This window comes from Leptonychotes weddellii, chromosome 15 (genome assembly GCF_054177405.1).
Source record: "Leptonychotes weddellii isolate Sample4059 chromosome 15, ASM5417740v2, whole genome shotgun sequence".
Lineage (NCBI taxonomy): Eukaryota > Metazoa > Chordata > Mammalia > Carnivora > Phocidae > Leptonychotes > Leptonychotes weddellii.
Window position 1 is genome coordinate 16,622,539 of NC_138383.1, and position 15,713 is coordinate 16,638,251.

Consider the following 15,713-nt stretch of genomic DNA (forward strand, 5'->3'; position numbering starts at 1 on the left):
TTAAAAAGCAATTTCTAAAGTTTTTGATTTTAAATCTCCTGGTGCCATTGCTTAGAAGTGCTTTGCATTACTTATTTAATTTTGTCATAGTAATCTGGAATTTTCCCCAACTGGAATGTCAACCAAGGTGGTTAGTTGGGCTTAAACTGGGAGAGGTAGGTTTGGTTGTAAGCTGTGAGAATGGCTTGTGTTTGGTTCACTGTAGCTTTCTGGTCTCTGCACTCCAAGGCAAGATCTCTAACCACCCAAACCCAATGTATAAAGTGAACTGTTGGCTTAGCTTTGCCTCTTACCTGGATTATGTGTTCCTGTTACAGGGAGAACAGATCCCATTCCGATTGTCGTCAAGTATGATGTCATGGGCATGGGTCGCATGGAAATGGAGGTAAATTGATCTTGTTAGCTAATTTTTTTAAAATGGTGTATTTAAGGGGTGCCTGGGTGGCTCAGTTGGTTAAGCAACTGCCTTCGGCTCAGGTCATGATCCTGGAGTCCCAGGATCGAGTCCCGCATCGGGCTCCCTGCTCAGCAGGGAGTCTGCTTCTCCCTCTGACCTTCCCCCCTCTCATGCTCTCTCTATCTCATTCTCTCTCTCAAATAAATAAATAAAATCTTAAAAAAATAAAATAAAATAAATAAAATAAAATGGTGTATTTAAAATTGGTATTAATTCCAAATTCAGATGCCAGTACAAGAATACACTTATGAGATAGAATGTAGTTTTAGTATTTTTCTTTGGAAACTTAAAAATATATTTTACATTCTCATTTAGTGCTGGCTTTGAGGCAGGTAGGTGATAGATAATGCCCCTGTTTTAACAGGGGCATAAGGAAGTTGAATGTTTTGCCCAGGGTTATGCCACAAGGCAGGATCAGACTTAAAACCCAGATCCTGGTGCATATTTCATTAGGCAGGTTTGTTCAACTCTGAAAATACTTGCCGTGGTAGAAGCTTTGCCCCTATGTGCAGCTGTTATCTGTGATACCTTCTTTTCATTGCCTAAAATATTTTCTCCATTTACTCCTAATTCTTTGGCACTGAACATAGAAGTAAAGTCTGTTATCATCAGAAAATGTGCCTGTTGGGAACCACCAGCGTGGAAGGATTAATTAGTTATTTTGTACACATTTTCTCTGTAGGGGAACAATAAAATAAGAGATAGCTGAGTATAATATGAAGTTTTTATTTTCATGCAATACTGTAGTTGTGCAGATGACTTTTTAATGGCTAATTGGGGTACTTTAGGAATTAAGACTAATTATATCTATTTTTATTAAGCTTGATTATGCTGAAGATGCTACCGAACGGCGCCGTGTCCTAGAAGTAGAAAAAGAAGACACAGAAGAATTGAGACAGAAGTATAAGGTACTTGAATGAAGCCATTTTTGCATGTTGCGTGCTCACACTGAAAGAGATACTCATTTTGGTGAAAAGGATCTCGTTGATGATAGCATTTGTTTGATCTTTGGTGATGATTAGTAGTTAGTAGGCCTCAGGTTTCTGTTACTTTCCTATATTGCTATTATAAAAACTATAACGCTAAGACCCACTTCAGAAGTCTGTTGGAATGATTGCATTAGTCTCTGAAAACACAGTGCCTGGTACATAGTAGGGAGTAGTAGCAGTAAAAATTGTTATTTAAGAGTCCTTTGGGAACTTGAACCTATTGACAAAACTTTTGTTTTTCAATCGCTAGGGTATTTTAAGAATAACAAATTGAGGGGCACCTCGGTGGCTCAGTCAGTTAAGCGACCGACTCTTGATTTCAGCTCAGGTCATGATCTCAGGGTCATGAGATTGAGCCCTGTGTCGGTGTCTGCATTAGTCATGGAACCTGCTTAAGATTCTCTCTCTTCCTCTCCCTTTCCCCCTTGCTCTCTCGCTCTTAAAAAAAAAAAAAAAAAAAAAAGAGTGAGAACATCAATGTTTTCCTTTTTAAGGGATTAGTTTAAACTGCAGAAAACTGCAGTTTAGACCATGTTATAAGTTAGCTTTCAGCTTTCAAATAGACTGACCAGGGAAGATGCCTTTCAAGATGTACTATGCCCAGTCTCTACTATAGCATAGGTAAATTTGAAGGTAAGAAATAGGCTTAGTTAAGATTATCATATAGAAACTGATTTTGGTCATGAACCTTAAAGTGGCAAGAGGGAAAAGGGATTTATTTTTAAAAATCTGTTTTACCATAAAAAATAGCTAATATAAAAATAACAACTATAAGAAATGTTACATCTGCCACAATAGTGGGAGGTTTTAATATATCTCTTTCAATAATTGATTTAAAAAGTAGAAGAAAAATTCAAAGACATTTGGAAGATTTGGATAACACATTAACAGATTTCATCTACTGGTTATATAGAACTATGAATCCAATCACTTTGAAAATCAGAAATTTTGAAAATATATGGAACATTTATTTATTTAAACAAAATTTTCTACCATAACCCGTGTCATAAACAATGTATCAACAAATTTCGAAGAACTGAAATCAGGTTAAGCCACAAAGCAATCAGTTTTTCACCTTTTTTTAAAAAAAGATTTTATTTATTTATTTGACAGAAACAGCAAGAGAGGGAACACAGCAGGGGGAGTGGGAGATGGAGAATCATGCTTCCCACTGAGCGGGGAGCCCGATATGGGGTTCCATCCCAGAACCCTGGGATTGTGACCTGAGCCGAAGGCAGACGAGCCACCCAGGCACCCCTAGCAGTCAGTTTTTTAAATAAAAGATAGAAAAAGCCCTGTTAGGTTATGAGAAAATTGTTTTAGTTTCCAGTCAGTGAGAGAAAAAAACACAATGATAATTGGAAAATATTTTGGACTGAAAGATACAAATAATACATTATCAAAACTCAGATAACCTAAAGCAGTATCATCTGTGATAGCAAATATACGTAAATGCTATGTTCGAGAAAGCAGAAAATGAAGTAAACATTTCTCTCAGGAAGTTAGGAAAAGAATAGCAAAGTGTAAACTCAAAGAATGTAAAAGAAAAGAAATAATAAAAGATAATAAAGGTTAACAAATGAAACAAAAAGCAAAGCCAAAAGTTAGCTCTTTTAGGTACTTGTGATATTAAGAAAGAAAAGAACTTAGAAAGCCAGTATCAGTAATGAGAAGACACCATTGCAGATGTAGTAGGCAGCACTAAAAGACGAAAATTTTATTAACTTCATGCCAGTGAATGCAAAAATTAGATTTAAATGGATAAATTCCTAAGAAATAGAACTTGGTAAAGTATACTAAAAAAAAAATCAAAAACTTCAGTAATTCTGTACCTATTATATAAATTGAATCCATATAATAAATCTTTCCGTAAAGCCCAAATAACTTCACTAGTGAGCTCTATCAAAATTCATAAAAGAAATAACTTCAGTCTTAACCAACAATTTCTAATCTTCCAGAGAATTGAAAAGAAAAACTCCCAGCTCATTTTATGAGAGACTAATACCACCTTGATGCTAAATCCTGACAAGAAGGATACTTACATGACACTCTGATTTATAAAACAGATGCAAATCTTTTTCTTTTTTTAAGATTTTATTTATTCATTTATTTGAGAGAGTGAGAGAGAGAGAGCACATGAGAAGGGGGAAGGTCAGAGGGAGAAGCAGACTCCCTGCCGAGCAGGGATCCCGATGCGGGACTTGATCCCGGGACTCCAGGATCATGACCTGAGCCGAAGGCAGTCGCTTAACCAACTGAGCCACCCAGGCGCCCAACAGATGCAAATCTTAAAACGCTAGCAAATACCAGAACCAATTCAGGATATATCATGAGCAAATTATGCAAAGAATACAAGATTAGTTTAATGTTACAAATCTATATAGTCAACCACATTAAGGGATTAAAGGAAGAAAGCTATATGACTATCTCAATAAATGCCAGAAAAGCATTATATAAAGTTCTGCATTCATGCATTATGAAAAGTCCTGTCCATATTGATAAAGAATCTTCTTCCTTAACCAGATAGAATGTCTACAGAAACCATGTATGAGATATCGTATTTAATATTTAAAAGTTGAAAATTCTCCTTTTGGGATGGGGAGATAACAAGGATGCCTGCTCTCATTGTTTCTGTTAAGTATTGTGCTGGAGGTCCTAAGCAACACAGTAAGGTAGACAGGCAGAAACAAATAAATAAAGATCTAAGAAATGAAAGGAAGAGACAAAACTGTTCTTGTTTCCAGGTGTGATTACGTACATAGATATCTGAAAGAATTTACAGGTAAATTATATAAATTAGTAAGAGGTTAGCTGGATGCTAGTTTCAGAATCAAAAATTTAAATTTATATGTCTGTATATCAACGAAGAGAAAAATGAACATTACAAAAATGTCACCATTTGTAATAGCAAAAAAAATTTATGAAACACCTAGGAATTAAGACAGACCCTTATATATTTGACCATACATACAGTACTATACAATACAATAATCATACCATAAATAATCTGTGTAAAAGGAAAAAACATAGAGCTTATAGAAGATAGTATAGAGGATTCTCTCTTCTAGCTGTATCTAACTTACATTTACTTATTTTTCATTTTAGTGATCTTTTCTTTGATGTTTTATTATGAAAATTGAACATACAGAAAAATGGAAAGAACTGTGTAATTAATACCCATATACCAACCACCTATATTCCATAATTAACATTTGTAAATATATTTTATTACATGTCTAACATTTTTTTTTTTTTTAAGATTTATTTATTTGAGGGACACATGGGTGGCGCATTCAGTTAGGCATCTACCTCCAGCTCAGGTCATGATCCCAGGGCCCTGGGATTGAGTCCCAAATCGGGCTCCTTGCTCAGTGGGGGCCTGCTTCTCCGACTCTGCTTGTGCTCTTTCTCTCTCTCGCTCTGACAAATAAATAAAATCTTTAAAAAAAAAAAAAAAAGATTTATTTGTCAGAGAGAGAGAGTGGGGGGAGGGGCAGAGGTGGAGAATCTTGAAACTGACTCTCCACTGAATGCAGAGGACGTGGGGCTCCATCCCACAACCCATAAGATCATGACCTGAGCTGAAACCTAAGAGTTGGACGCTTAAGACTTGTAACTGACTGAGCCACCCAGGTGCCCTACATGTCTGACTTTTTTTTTTTTTTTTAAGATTTTATTTATTTATTTATTTGACAGAGAGAGACGCAGTGAGAGAGGGAACACAAGCAGGGGGAGTGGGAGAGGGAGAAGCAGGCCTCCCGCAGAGCAGGGAGCCTGACGCGGGGCTCAATCCCAGGACCCCGGGATCATGACCTGAGCCGAAGGCAGAGGCTCAACAACTGAGCCACCCATGCACCCCGATTATATGTTTTTATAGTTTGTTGCCTCTCCTGACTTTTTCACAGTATTTGTGTCCTTGTGTGGCTTGCAGTTTTGATTGTCATCTTTTCATTCTGTGGAAGTTTCTTATATCCTGGATTTTGGGGGGAGTTCTTATGAGATAGGTTTATATGTGCCTTTGCTAAAATCTAGGGTCTTTAACTGCTGTTGGACTGGTTTTAAAATGTTAATACCTAAACTAAGGGTTCCTGCTGTGAGTAGAAAGTGTAAATCCTTTACGTCCACCAATGACTGGTCTGAAGTTCCAGCCTCTTCTTATACATGACCCTTTCCATTTATACCCTGATACATGGTGAGTTTCTTGATGTCTTCATGGACAGAAGGTAATGATATAGTTCAGTTTTTCTAGTTCCTGTTTCAAGGATGGAGACAACTTTTTTTTTAAATTTTTATTTATTTTTTAAGTAATCTCTACACCCAACATGGGGCTCGAACTCACAACCCCGAGATCCAGAGTTGCGTGCTCTACCGATCAGTCAGTAGTCACTCTGTGGAGATAACTCTTCATATCTCTGAACTTTTCACAGGGAGAGCTTACTAGCTTTCTATCATCAAGGTCCTGAAACCTCATCTTCAAGCGTCTAGGGATTGCCCTGTCTTGTTGAGCTCAACTATATATTAAAGCGTGTGTGTGTGTTTTATAAGGATTTTATTTATTTGAGAGAGAATGAGAGAGAACACGAGCGAGGGGGAGAGGCAGAGGATGAGGGATAAGCCGACTCCCCGCTGAGCAGGGAGCCTGACTCAGGGCTTGATCCCAGCAGCCCCGGATCAGCAGCCCTGTGTGTTTTATTTTATCCAGAATTATAATATAGTGAAGTCTTCCTCTTCCTTCTCTTCCTTTTTTCTTTTCCTAGTCTCTTCTCCTTGCCCTTTTCTTTATGCACTATTCAACCCATTTAGGCTGGCTTTAGCACTTTTCGCTGAACCACTTTATTTAAGGCCACAAAACACCTCTATTTGCTAAATCCAGTAGATCTTTTAAAACTTTTATTCCATATTCTGTTTCTTGGCAGCATTGAATACAATTGACCATTCTTTTCTCTTTAAAACATTTTTTTTTTCTCTTGCTTTTGAAGATTTCATACTTTCCTGTATTCCTCCTTCTTACCTCCCTTGCTGCTTCTGTATAGGTTCCTTTGTTGGTTCCTTCTTTTTGGCCTGAACTTCAGATGTTGGAGTTCTTCATGTTCGGACATAGGCCTTCTTTTTCTGTCCAAACACTGTCCTTAGGCCCTGAGTGGTTATGACACTATGTTTCATCATCTTTCACATGGTTCTTTTTTTATCCTTTAGAACTTAGCTTAGGAACCTTCCCTCATCACCCAGTTTAAATAAATCCTCCACTCTGCCTTGTTCTCTTGTAACACTGTCTTTTGTCATTTATAATTATAAATTTTTGTTTGTTCACTTGTTTATAGTCTGACTACTGTTTGGGCAGAAATGGCATTGAGGAGAGAGACTGTGTCTATTTGTCTGCCAGTATATATACTATATCCAGCATAATGCCTGGCACATAAGTACTCAATAAATATGAATTGAATAAATAAATTCTTTGAAATAAGGGGAAGATCCAAATTTACTTGGTATACTGTCAGAAATAGAAATATTCTAAAGTGGGGCGCCTGGGTGGCTCAGTTGGTTATGCATCTGCCTTTGGCTCAGGTCATGATCCCAGAGTTTGGGGATCAAGCCCCACGTCAAGCTCACTGCTCAGTGGGGAGTCTGCTTCTCCCTCTCCCTCTCCCTCTGCCCCTGCACCTGCTTGTGCTCTCTCTCTCAAGCAAATAAATCTTTTTAAAAAAAAAAAAAATATTCTAGTGGCGCCTGGTGGTTCAGTTGGTTAAGCAACTGTCTTCAGCTCAGTCATGATCCCAGGGTCCTGGGATCGAGCCCCGCATCAGGCTCCCTCCTCAGCGGGACCCTGCTTCTCCCTCTGCCTCTGCCTGCGGCTCCCCCTGCCTGTGCTCTCCTGCTCTCTCTCTGTCAAATAAATAAATCTTTAAAAAAAAAAAAAGAAAGAAATATTCTAAAGAATACATTTTTTGTTTTCAAGTAAAAGTTACACTCTCAAGTGAATAATAAATGAAATAGCTGAGTAATTCACAGCCTCTTAAGATTATGCATTATATTTTGAGGCTCTTTTTGTCCCCCTACCCCAAGAAATTATTTCTCATTTGAACTCTTCGTATTGGGTAGAGCAAGAATTACTTATCCCCGTTTTATTGATCAGATGCACAGAAATCTTGTCAACTCTTAACTGTACTATTTGTGAAACCCTTTCCCCTTCCTGCTTGTCACTCATATATTGCACTATATTTGTTCTTCACCTTCACATGACCTTGGAACCTTGACTTTAGTAACTTAGCCCCTCCTTAATTTGTACTTCTCAAGCACCATAGATTTTTACTTCCTCAACACTTTGATCCCAACTCTTTTCTTCCTAATCCTTGTGTCATAGCTACTTATTTACCAAAAGCCTGTCTCCAGTCAGTACAAATACTTGCATTTCTACATCTTTACTATAATGCAGTATGAGACTGGTTTTGATTCGCTGGGCTCACAGAACTGCCAAGTAATCTTTCATATGTCATTTCCTGCTTAGTCCCCTCAGCTTTCATTTTTAAGCATTGGTTCTCAGGCCTTCATCTTCCCTCAACTGCCCTTGTCCTTCCTCCACCTTCCCTTACTCCTAATAGAAAATTTAACGAAGAAAATTTGGACCATTAGGTGAGCGTGCATTCATCTGCCTGTAATATCCACCATCAAACTTGGGCCCAAATAATCCTGTCCTTAAATATTTCTCCCCTTTCACCATCCATCAAAGGATAATTCCTACCTATGAATTCTGAATCTTACACCTCTGTCTTATAAAAGGACTTGACATCTTTGTAAAGGTGTAACCTTTGGGGCGCCTGGGTGGCTCAGTCAGTTAAGCATCTGCCTTCAGTTCAGGTCATAATCCCAGGGTCCTGGGATCGAGCATCACATCAGGCCCCCTGCTCAGCGGGGAGCCCTGCTTCTCCCTCTCCCACTCCCACTGCTTGTGCTCTCTCTCTCTGTCAGATAAATAAATAAAATCTTTAAAAAATAAAGGTATAACCTTGGCAGCCTCTCTCATTATTCATTCTTTTCCTTTCACCAGTAAACATGCTCACACATTTGTGGGGGAAGAGAACCACTAACTAAAAAAAACAACTCTATTGACTTCCACTCTCTGTAGCTACCGTCTTCTCTTTTTACATGTCTTTAGAACTAAACTTCTTAAAGAGTAGTCTCTGCATTCACTGCCTCCTTTATGTCAGCTTCCATTCTTTTATTTTTTAAATTTCATTTTTATGAAAATTATATTTGCACATGGTTGTAGATCTATTTGGCTCTAAATTAAAATAGGTTTAAATTTTAACAGGAAAGAAATGCAGTCCCATTTTGACACCCTGAGTATTTTATTAAATACTGATAAGGTATTTTTAAAATATGTGTAAAATAAGGGGCTCCTGGGTGGCTCAGTCTGTTAAGCATCTAAATCTTGATTTTGGCTCAGGTCGTGATCTTAGGGTCCTGAGATCAAGCCTCAAGCTGGGCTCCACACTCAGTACAGAGTCTGTTTGTCCCTCTCCTTCTGTTCCTCTCTCCTCCCGCCCCCTGCTTGCACATGCTATCTCTCTCTCTCAAATAAATAAAATCTTTTTGAAAACTGTGTAAGATATAAAGAATAACTACAGACACTTGTGTGTCTTCTGCTCTGTTTAAGAAAAAGAACATTATCAGTAACTTTATGATTGCATTCCATTTCTTCCTCCTCCAGAGGTAGGCACTGTCTTTTCTGTTTATCATTCCCTTCCATTTTTTCAGATAGATTTTTGTTGTTGAGATAAAATTTACCATTTTACCATTTTATAGTATACAACTTAAAGACGTAACATATTCACAATGGTATGCAGTCATCACTACTAATTCTAGCATTTACATCACTCAAAAAGAAACCCCAATACTCTTTAGCAGTCATTCCTCACCCTACCTTCTTCCCCTCATAACCACTTTCTGTCTCTAGGTTTGCCTGTTCTGGACATTTCATATAAGTTGAATCATTCAATATGTGGCTTTTCATATCTGACTTCTTTTACTAAGCATGTGTTCAAGGTTCAGTCATGTTAATAGCACGTGTAAGTACTTCATTTCCTTCTTATGGCTGAATATTACATTGAATGAATATACTGCAGTCTGTTTAATCATTCATCAATTAATGGACATTTGGGTTGTTTCTGCTTTTTGGCTATTATAAATAATGCTGCTGTGACCATCTTGTACAAGTTTCCATGTAAATATATTTTCTGGTTCTCTTGGGTATCTACATAGGAATGGAATTGCTGGTCATATGCTAACTCTCTGTTTAACTCTTTGAGGAAGTGCCAGTGTATTCCAAAGCGTTTGTACCATTTTACATTCCCACCAGCAGTGTATGAGAGTTTGTTTCTCTACTTCCTCACTTACATTTGTTGTTTGTCTTTTTTATTATAGCCATCCTAGTGGGTATGAAATGGTATTTAATCATGGTTTTGATTTGCATTTTCTTGACTAATGATGTTGAGTATCTTTTCATGTACTTACTGTCCATTTATTATTCCTTTGGAGAAATGTCTATTCAAATCTTTTGCCCATTTTTAAATAGGGCTGTCCTTTTATTGTTATAAGAACTCTTTATGAATTCTGGAAATGAGACCCTTGTCAGATTTCCAAATATTTTCTCCCATTTTGTGATTGTCTTTTCATTTGAAAATGTCCTTTGATGCACAAATTTTAAAAATTTGATGAAGTCCATTATCTTTTTCTTTTGTTGCTTGTATTTTTGGTGTCATATTTAAGAACCCATTGTCTAATCCAAGGCCATGAAAATTTATACCTATGTTTCCTGCTAAGAAGTTGTAGTTTTAGCTCTTCTATTTAGGTCTTTGATCTATTTTGAAATAAGTTTTTTAAATTAATTTTTGTATGTCATGTTGGGTAGGTGTTCCAACTCCTTCTTCGTGTGGCTACCCAGTTGTCCCAGTGCCATTTGTTGAAAAGATTGTTCTTCACTGCATGGTCTTAGAACCTTGTTGAAAACCGTGGTCTTAGGGCACCTGGGTGGCGCAGTTGGTTAAGTTTCCCAACTCTTGGTTTCAGCTCAGGTCATGATTTCAGGGTCCTGAGATTGAGCCCTGTGTCTGGCTGCCCTCTCGGCAGGGAGTCTGCTTTGGATTCTCTCTCTCTTTCTCCCTTTCTACCCGCCCCGCTTGTTCTCTCTCTCTCTCTCTCTCATAAATAAATCTAAAAAAGAAAGAAAGGGAAAGAGAGAAAGAAAAGAAAAGAAAATCACAGTCTTGCTTATTGTTGCTTTGTAGTAAGGTTTGCTTTTGGGAAGCCTTCCTACTTTATTCCTTTTTAGGATCGTTTTGGGTAGTCTTGATCCCTCCCAATTCTGTATGAATCTTAGAATCAGTTTGTCAATTTCTATAAAGAAGTCAGCTGTGATTCTGATAAGAATTATGTTGAGGGGCGCCTGGGTGGCTCAGTCATTAAGCGTCTGCCTTTGGCTCAGGTCATAATCGCAGGGTCCTGGGATCAAGCCCTGCATCGGGCTCCCTGCTCTGCGGGAAGCCTGCTTCTCCCTCCCTCACTCCCCCTGCTTGTGTTCCCTCTCTCGCTGTGTCTCTCTCTGTCAAATGAATAAATAAAATCTTTAAAAAAATAAATAAATAAATAAAATGGTTTTACAATGTGTTTTGTATCCCTAAACATGTATTGTTTAATTTTACATGGTTTTGAATATTTTTTTTTTATTTTTTGTTAAGATTTTATTTATTTATTAGAGAGTGTGCTCGAGAGAAAGCATGAGCAGGGTGAGGGGCAGAGGGAGAAGCAGACTCTCCGCCAAGCAGGGAACCCAATGTGGACTCTGCGATCATGACCTGAGCCGAAGGCAGATGCTTAACCGACTGAGCCACCCAGGCACCCCAATTTTACATGATTTTGAACTTTATGTAAATGGAAACATATTTCCTGGTATACATGTATGAGAGTTTATCCAGAGTTTAGCTTTTGTTTTTATTATTCTGTTACTTTAAGTAATTGTACCTATGTATTTTTCCTGACCACTGCTCCACCTGACACCTGTATATATTGATAAATAATGTTGTCATTATCATTTTTTCCCCTAGAAATTCTGTGGTTTCAGATTTATAGAAAAGCCTTTAAAAATGTTAATTCCTAGTTTTATTTTACTGTGTTCATATATGTTGCTTATATTATCTCTTCTTGCAATTTATTATGGTTTCCTCTATAGCCTAAATGGTCTTTTTTGGTGAACATTCTATGAGTACTTTAAAAGGTGTGTCTCCTGGGCGCCTGGGTGGCTCAGTTGGTTAAGCGACTGCCTTCGGCTCAGGTCATGATCCTGGAGACCCGGGATCGAGTCCCGCATCAGGCTCCCTGCTCAGCAGGGAGTCTGCTTCTCCCTCTGACCCTCCCCCTTCTCATGCTCTCTCTCTCTTAAATAAATAAAATCTTAAAAAAAAAAAAAAAGGTGTGTCTCCTATTTTCAGGCCACACACCTTATTATATCATTAAGGTGTTCAGTGTCTTTGTTTATTTTTATCTTTTCGATCTGTTATTAAATGAGAGATGATTTGAGTCTCCTTTAATAAATCTCTAATTTCGGACACCTGGTTGGCTCAGTTGGTTAAGCAACTGCCTTCAGCTCAGGTCATGATCCTGGAGTCCCAGGATCGAGTCCCACATCGGGCTCCTTGCTCAGCAGGAAGTCTGCTTCTCCCTCTGACCCTCCCGCCTCATGTGCTCTCTCTCTCAAATAAATAAATAAGATCTTTAAAAAAAAATAAATCTCTAATTTCTGCATCATGGATGTTGCTGCTAGATTATGATAGATATTAAAGTTTTTAGATACCATGAGTTGCCTTCATTGACATTATAAATATAGTGCTTCTATCTTGTTTAAAGCTTTATAGTGTAATCTGTACCTCAGTTGAAAGTAAGACCTTGATTCCTGCTTTCATTTTGTGTATATTGCCTTGTATATCTTTGGGGTTTTGAGTGTTGTTTTGGTTTTTGTTTTTTTGTTTTTTTAATTTTTCTCTCTTTTTAAAGTTTTTATTTATTTATTTTTGTGTGAGAAAGAGACAGAGCAAGCGTGAGCAGGGGTGGGGGCAGAGGGAGAAGCAGACTCCCTGCTATGCAGGGAGTTGGACCCAGGACTCAATCCCAGGACCCTGGGATCATGACCTGAGCCGAAGGCAGACACTGACCAACTGAGTGACCCATGTGCCCCTGTGTTTTTTTTTTTTCTTGTTTTTTGTTTTTGTTTTTTAAGATTTATTCATTTGAGAGAGGACAGGGAGAGGGAAAGAATCTCCAGCAGACTCCCTGCTAAGTGAGAAGCTGGACACAACACAGGGCTTCATCCAGTGATGGGGCTTCATCCAGTGATGCTGAGATCATCTCAGCCGAAATTAAGAGTCAGTTGAGCATCCAACTGAGCCACTCAGGTGCCCCTTTGTTTTTTTTTATGTTCAGTATTTCTGAATCGCTTTGTTTTGGATGTGCATCTTATAATCATCATGGACTGAGGTTTTGCTTTGCTTTACAATATGAAAAAAATTTTTAATGACTTAACTATATATGTTTTTTTAAGTAATTTCTCAAACAACCCCAAGATCAAGAATCACATCCTTAACTGACTGAACCAGACAGTGCCCCAATTTTTTAATATTTTATGTGACAGATAGGTCTGGTTTAGTTTAGATTTTTTTTTTTAAGTCACTGACTGTGGGATAGAGATAGATGGTTTGTATTTTTCTTGTAGTTCCCTTTAACTTAATAAAATTACCCTTTGTTCTCTATTTCTTTTAGTGTCCATTATTTTTGTACTTTAGAAGTGGCAAGTTAACTTTTGTCGTCTTATTCCCTTTCATTTCATCTGCCACCTAATATTAATACACTTAGTATATAGCATACAGTTAAATATGGTTGTATAATACTTATGTTACTTGATTTTCACTTTTGAATAAAATTCTTGTTACTTTTATTATAGATGCAGTAATAGGCAAACGTCTAATTCCCATTTGCTGTCTCTACCTACTGGGTTTTATAGTAGTTAATATCATTTCTATTTTGTGAGGGGATATAGCATGTACCTTGTGATCTGACATGCTAGTAGCCCCGCTTCTTTGAATCTCAATTCTATGTGTAAATACATTCAAAGCCTGCCGGTCAGGGGCGCCTGGGTGGCTCAGATGGTTAAGCGTCTGCCTTCGGCTCAGGTCATGATCCCGGAGTCCTGGGATCGAGCCCCATATCGGGCTCCTGGCTCAGCAGGGAGCCTCCCTCTGCCTCTGTCCCTGCTCATGCCTTTTCTCTCTCCCTCTCTGTATCTCTGTGTCTCAAGTGAATAAATAAAATCTTAAAAAAAAAAAAGCCTGCCGGTCCTTTTGCTGAGTTTTTCCTCATCATTTCTGCAGTTTATATCCCAGTAACTTCTTTAAAAAGGATTGTGCAAACAATATTTCCTCAATTATTTTTGTAGGATGAAAAAATATTTATGAAATAATCAATGACATTTTAACAATAAATTAAATACATGGTTTAATGTGGTCTCAGGCAGATATTGCCCTTGGGAAGAAGCAAAATTCAGACTTCTCGAGCAATTTTCAGTGTCAAAGAACTTCTAGATAAAGCCCCCCAAAATTTTAGGAGATCATAGTCCTACTATAGACCCAACTAAAAAACTAGATGTTCTGGGCTAGAGTTAGCAGGGGAGGGGGGAAAAAAGCAGAATCAGACCCCTTAAGTCTGAAGATACTGGAGTTGTCAGCTTGGATACAGCATATAAAAGAAGCATATTTGATATGTTTAAAGAAATAAAAAGGATTGAGATTATGAGTAAAGGGCAAGAGACCATATAAAACCTCAGTGAGAGGATTGAATAGCAGATTATACAAATGTAAATACTAACTATAATACATGTGAAGAAATATCCAGAATGTAGCAAAGTGTAGAGAGGGAGGGCAAGAAAGAGAAGTGGAAAATATGTGAAAGAGGTTGAGTTAGATGATAAAAAATGAGAAGCTCTTAATACGTACCTAGACAGAATTTTAGAAAGAAAGAAAAAGTAGGGCAGAGGCTCAGAGAAAAGATTCCAGAATTGATGAAAAACACAATTCACAGATTCAGCAAGCCTAATGAATCTCAAGCAAGGAAAAAAAAAGTTTATACATAGGCACAGCAAAACTGTACAGTAACAACAAAAAGAGACATAATCTTCAAAGAACTGTTGCAGTAACAAAGAGAAGTCAGAATACAAAGTTGATTCTTTTATTAAAGGTTCTTTTTTTTTTTTTAAGATTTTATTTATTTGACAGAGAGACACAGCAAGAGAGGGAACACAAGCAGGGAGAGTGGGAGAGGGAGAAGCAGGCTTCCCGCTAAGCAGGGAGCCCGACACGGGGCTTGATCCCAGGACCCTGAGCCGAAGGTAGACGCTTAACGATTGAGCCACCCAGGCGTCCCCAAAGTTGATTCTTTTAGAATCTAATGAATCTGGGCGCCTGGGTGGCTCAGTTGGTTAAGCTACTGCCTTCGGCTCAAGTCATGATCCTGGAGTCCCGGGATCGAGTCCCGCATCGGGCTCCCTGCTCGGCAGGGAGCCTGCTTCTCCCTCTGACCCTCCCCCCTCTCATGTGCTCTCTGTCTCTCTCATTCTCTCTGTTTCAAATAAATAAATAAAATCTTTAAAAAAAAAAAAAGAATCTAATGAATCTTAAATGTGCTCAGAGCAGACAGTCATCATCATAGAATTGTACACACAGAAAAAATGTCTTTCAAATTAGAGATAAAAATAGATATCAGTTTTCAGATAGAAAATTAGTTTGCTACCAAAAGACTCTCGTAAAAAAAATTTTATTTTATTTATTTATTTCAAGATTTTATTTATTTTTTTATTATGTTATGTTAATCCCCATACATTACATCATTAGTTTTTGATGTAGTGTTCCATGATTCATTGTTTGCATATAACACCCAGTGCTCCATGCAGAACGTGCCCTCTTTAATACCTATCACCAGGCTAACCCATCCTCCCACCCCCCTCCCCTCCAGAACCCTCAGTTTGTTCTTCAGAGTCCATAGTCTCTCACGGTTCGTCTCCCCCTCTGATTTCCCCTCCTTCATTCTTAAGTCAGCATATCTTCTTTTTTTTTTTTTTTTAACATATAATGTATTATTTGCTTCAGAGGTACAGATCTGTGATTCAACAGTCTTGCACACTTCACAGCGCTCACCATAGCACATACCCTCCCCAATGTCTATCACCC

At 38.0% G+C, this 15,713-nt stretch overlaps 1 protein-coding gene across 3 annotated transcripts in view; it reads left to right on the forward strand.

Annotated features, from left to right (window-relative positions):
* The window catches only part of GPATCH8 (G-patch domain containing 8), a 114,102-nt gene that overhangs the window by 60,734 nt on the left and 37,655 nt on the right, over positions 1–15,713 (forward strand). For all 3 annotated transcript variants that reach the window (XM_081804852.1, XM_081804854.1, XM_081804853.1), the window contains 2 exons: positions 318–385; positions 1,279–1,365. In XM_081804852.1, coding sequence (XP_081660978.1) covers positions 318–385; positions 1,279–1,365 — 155 coding nt within the window. The remainder of the gene's footprint in view (positions 1–317; positions 386–1,278; positions 1,366–15,713) is intronic.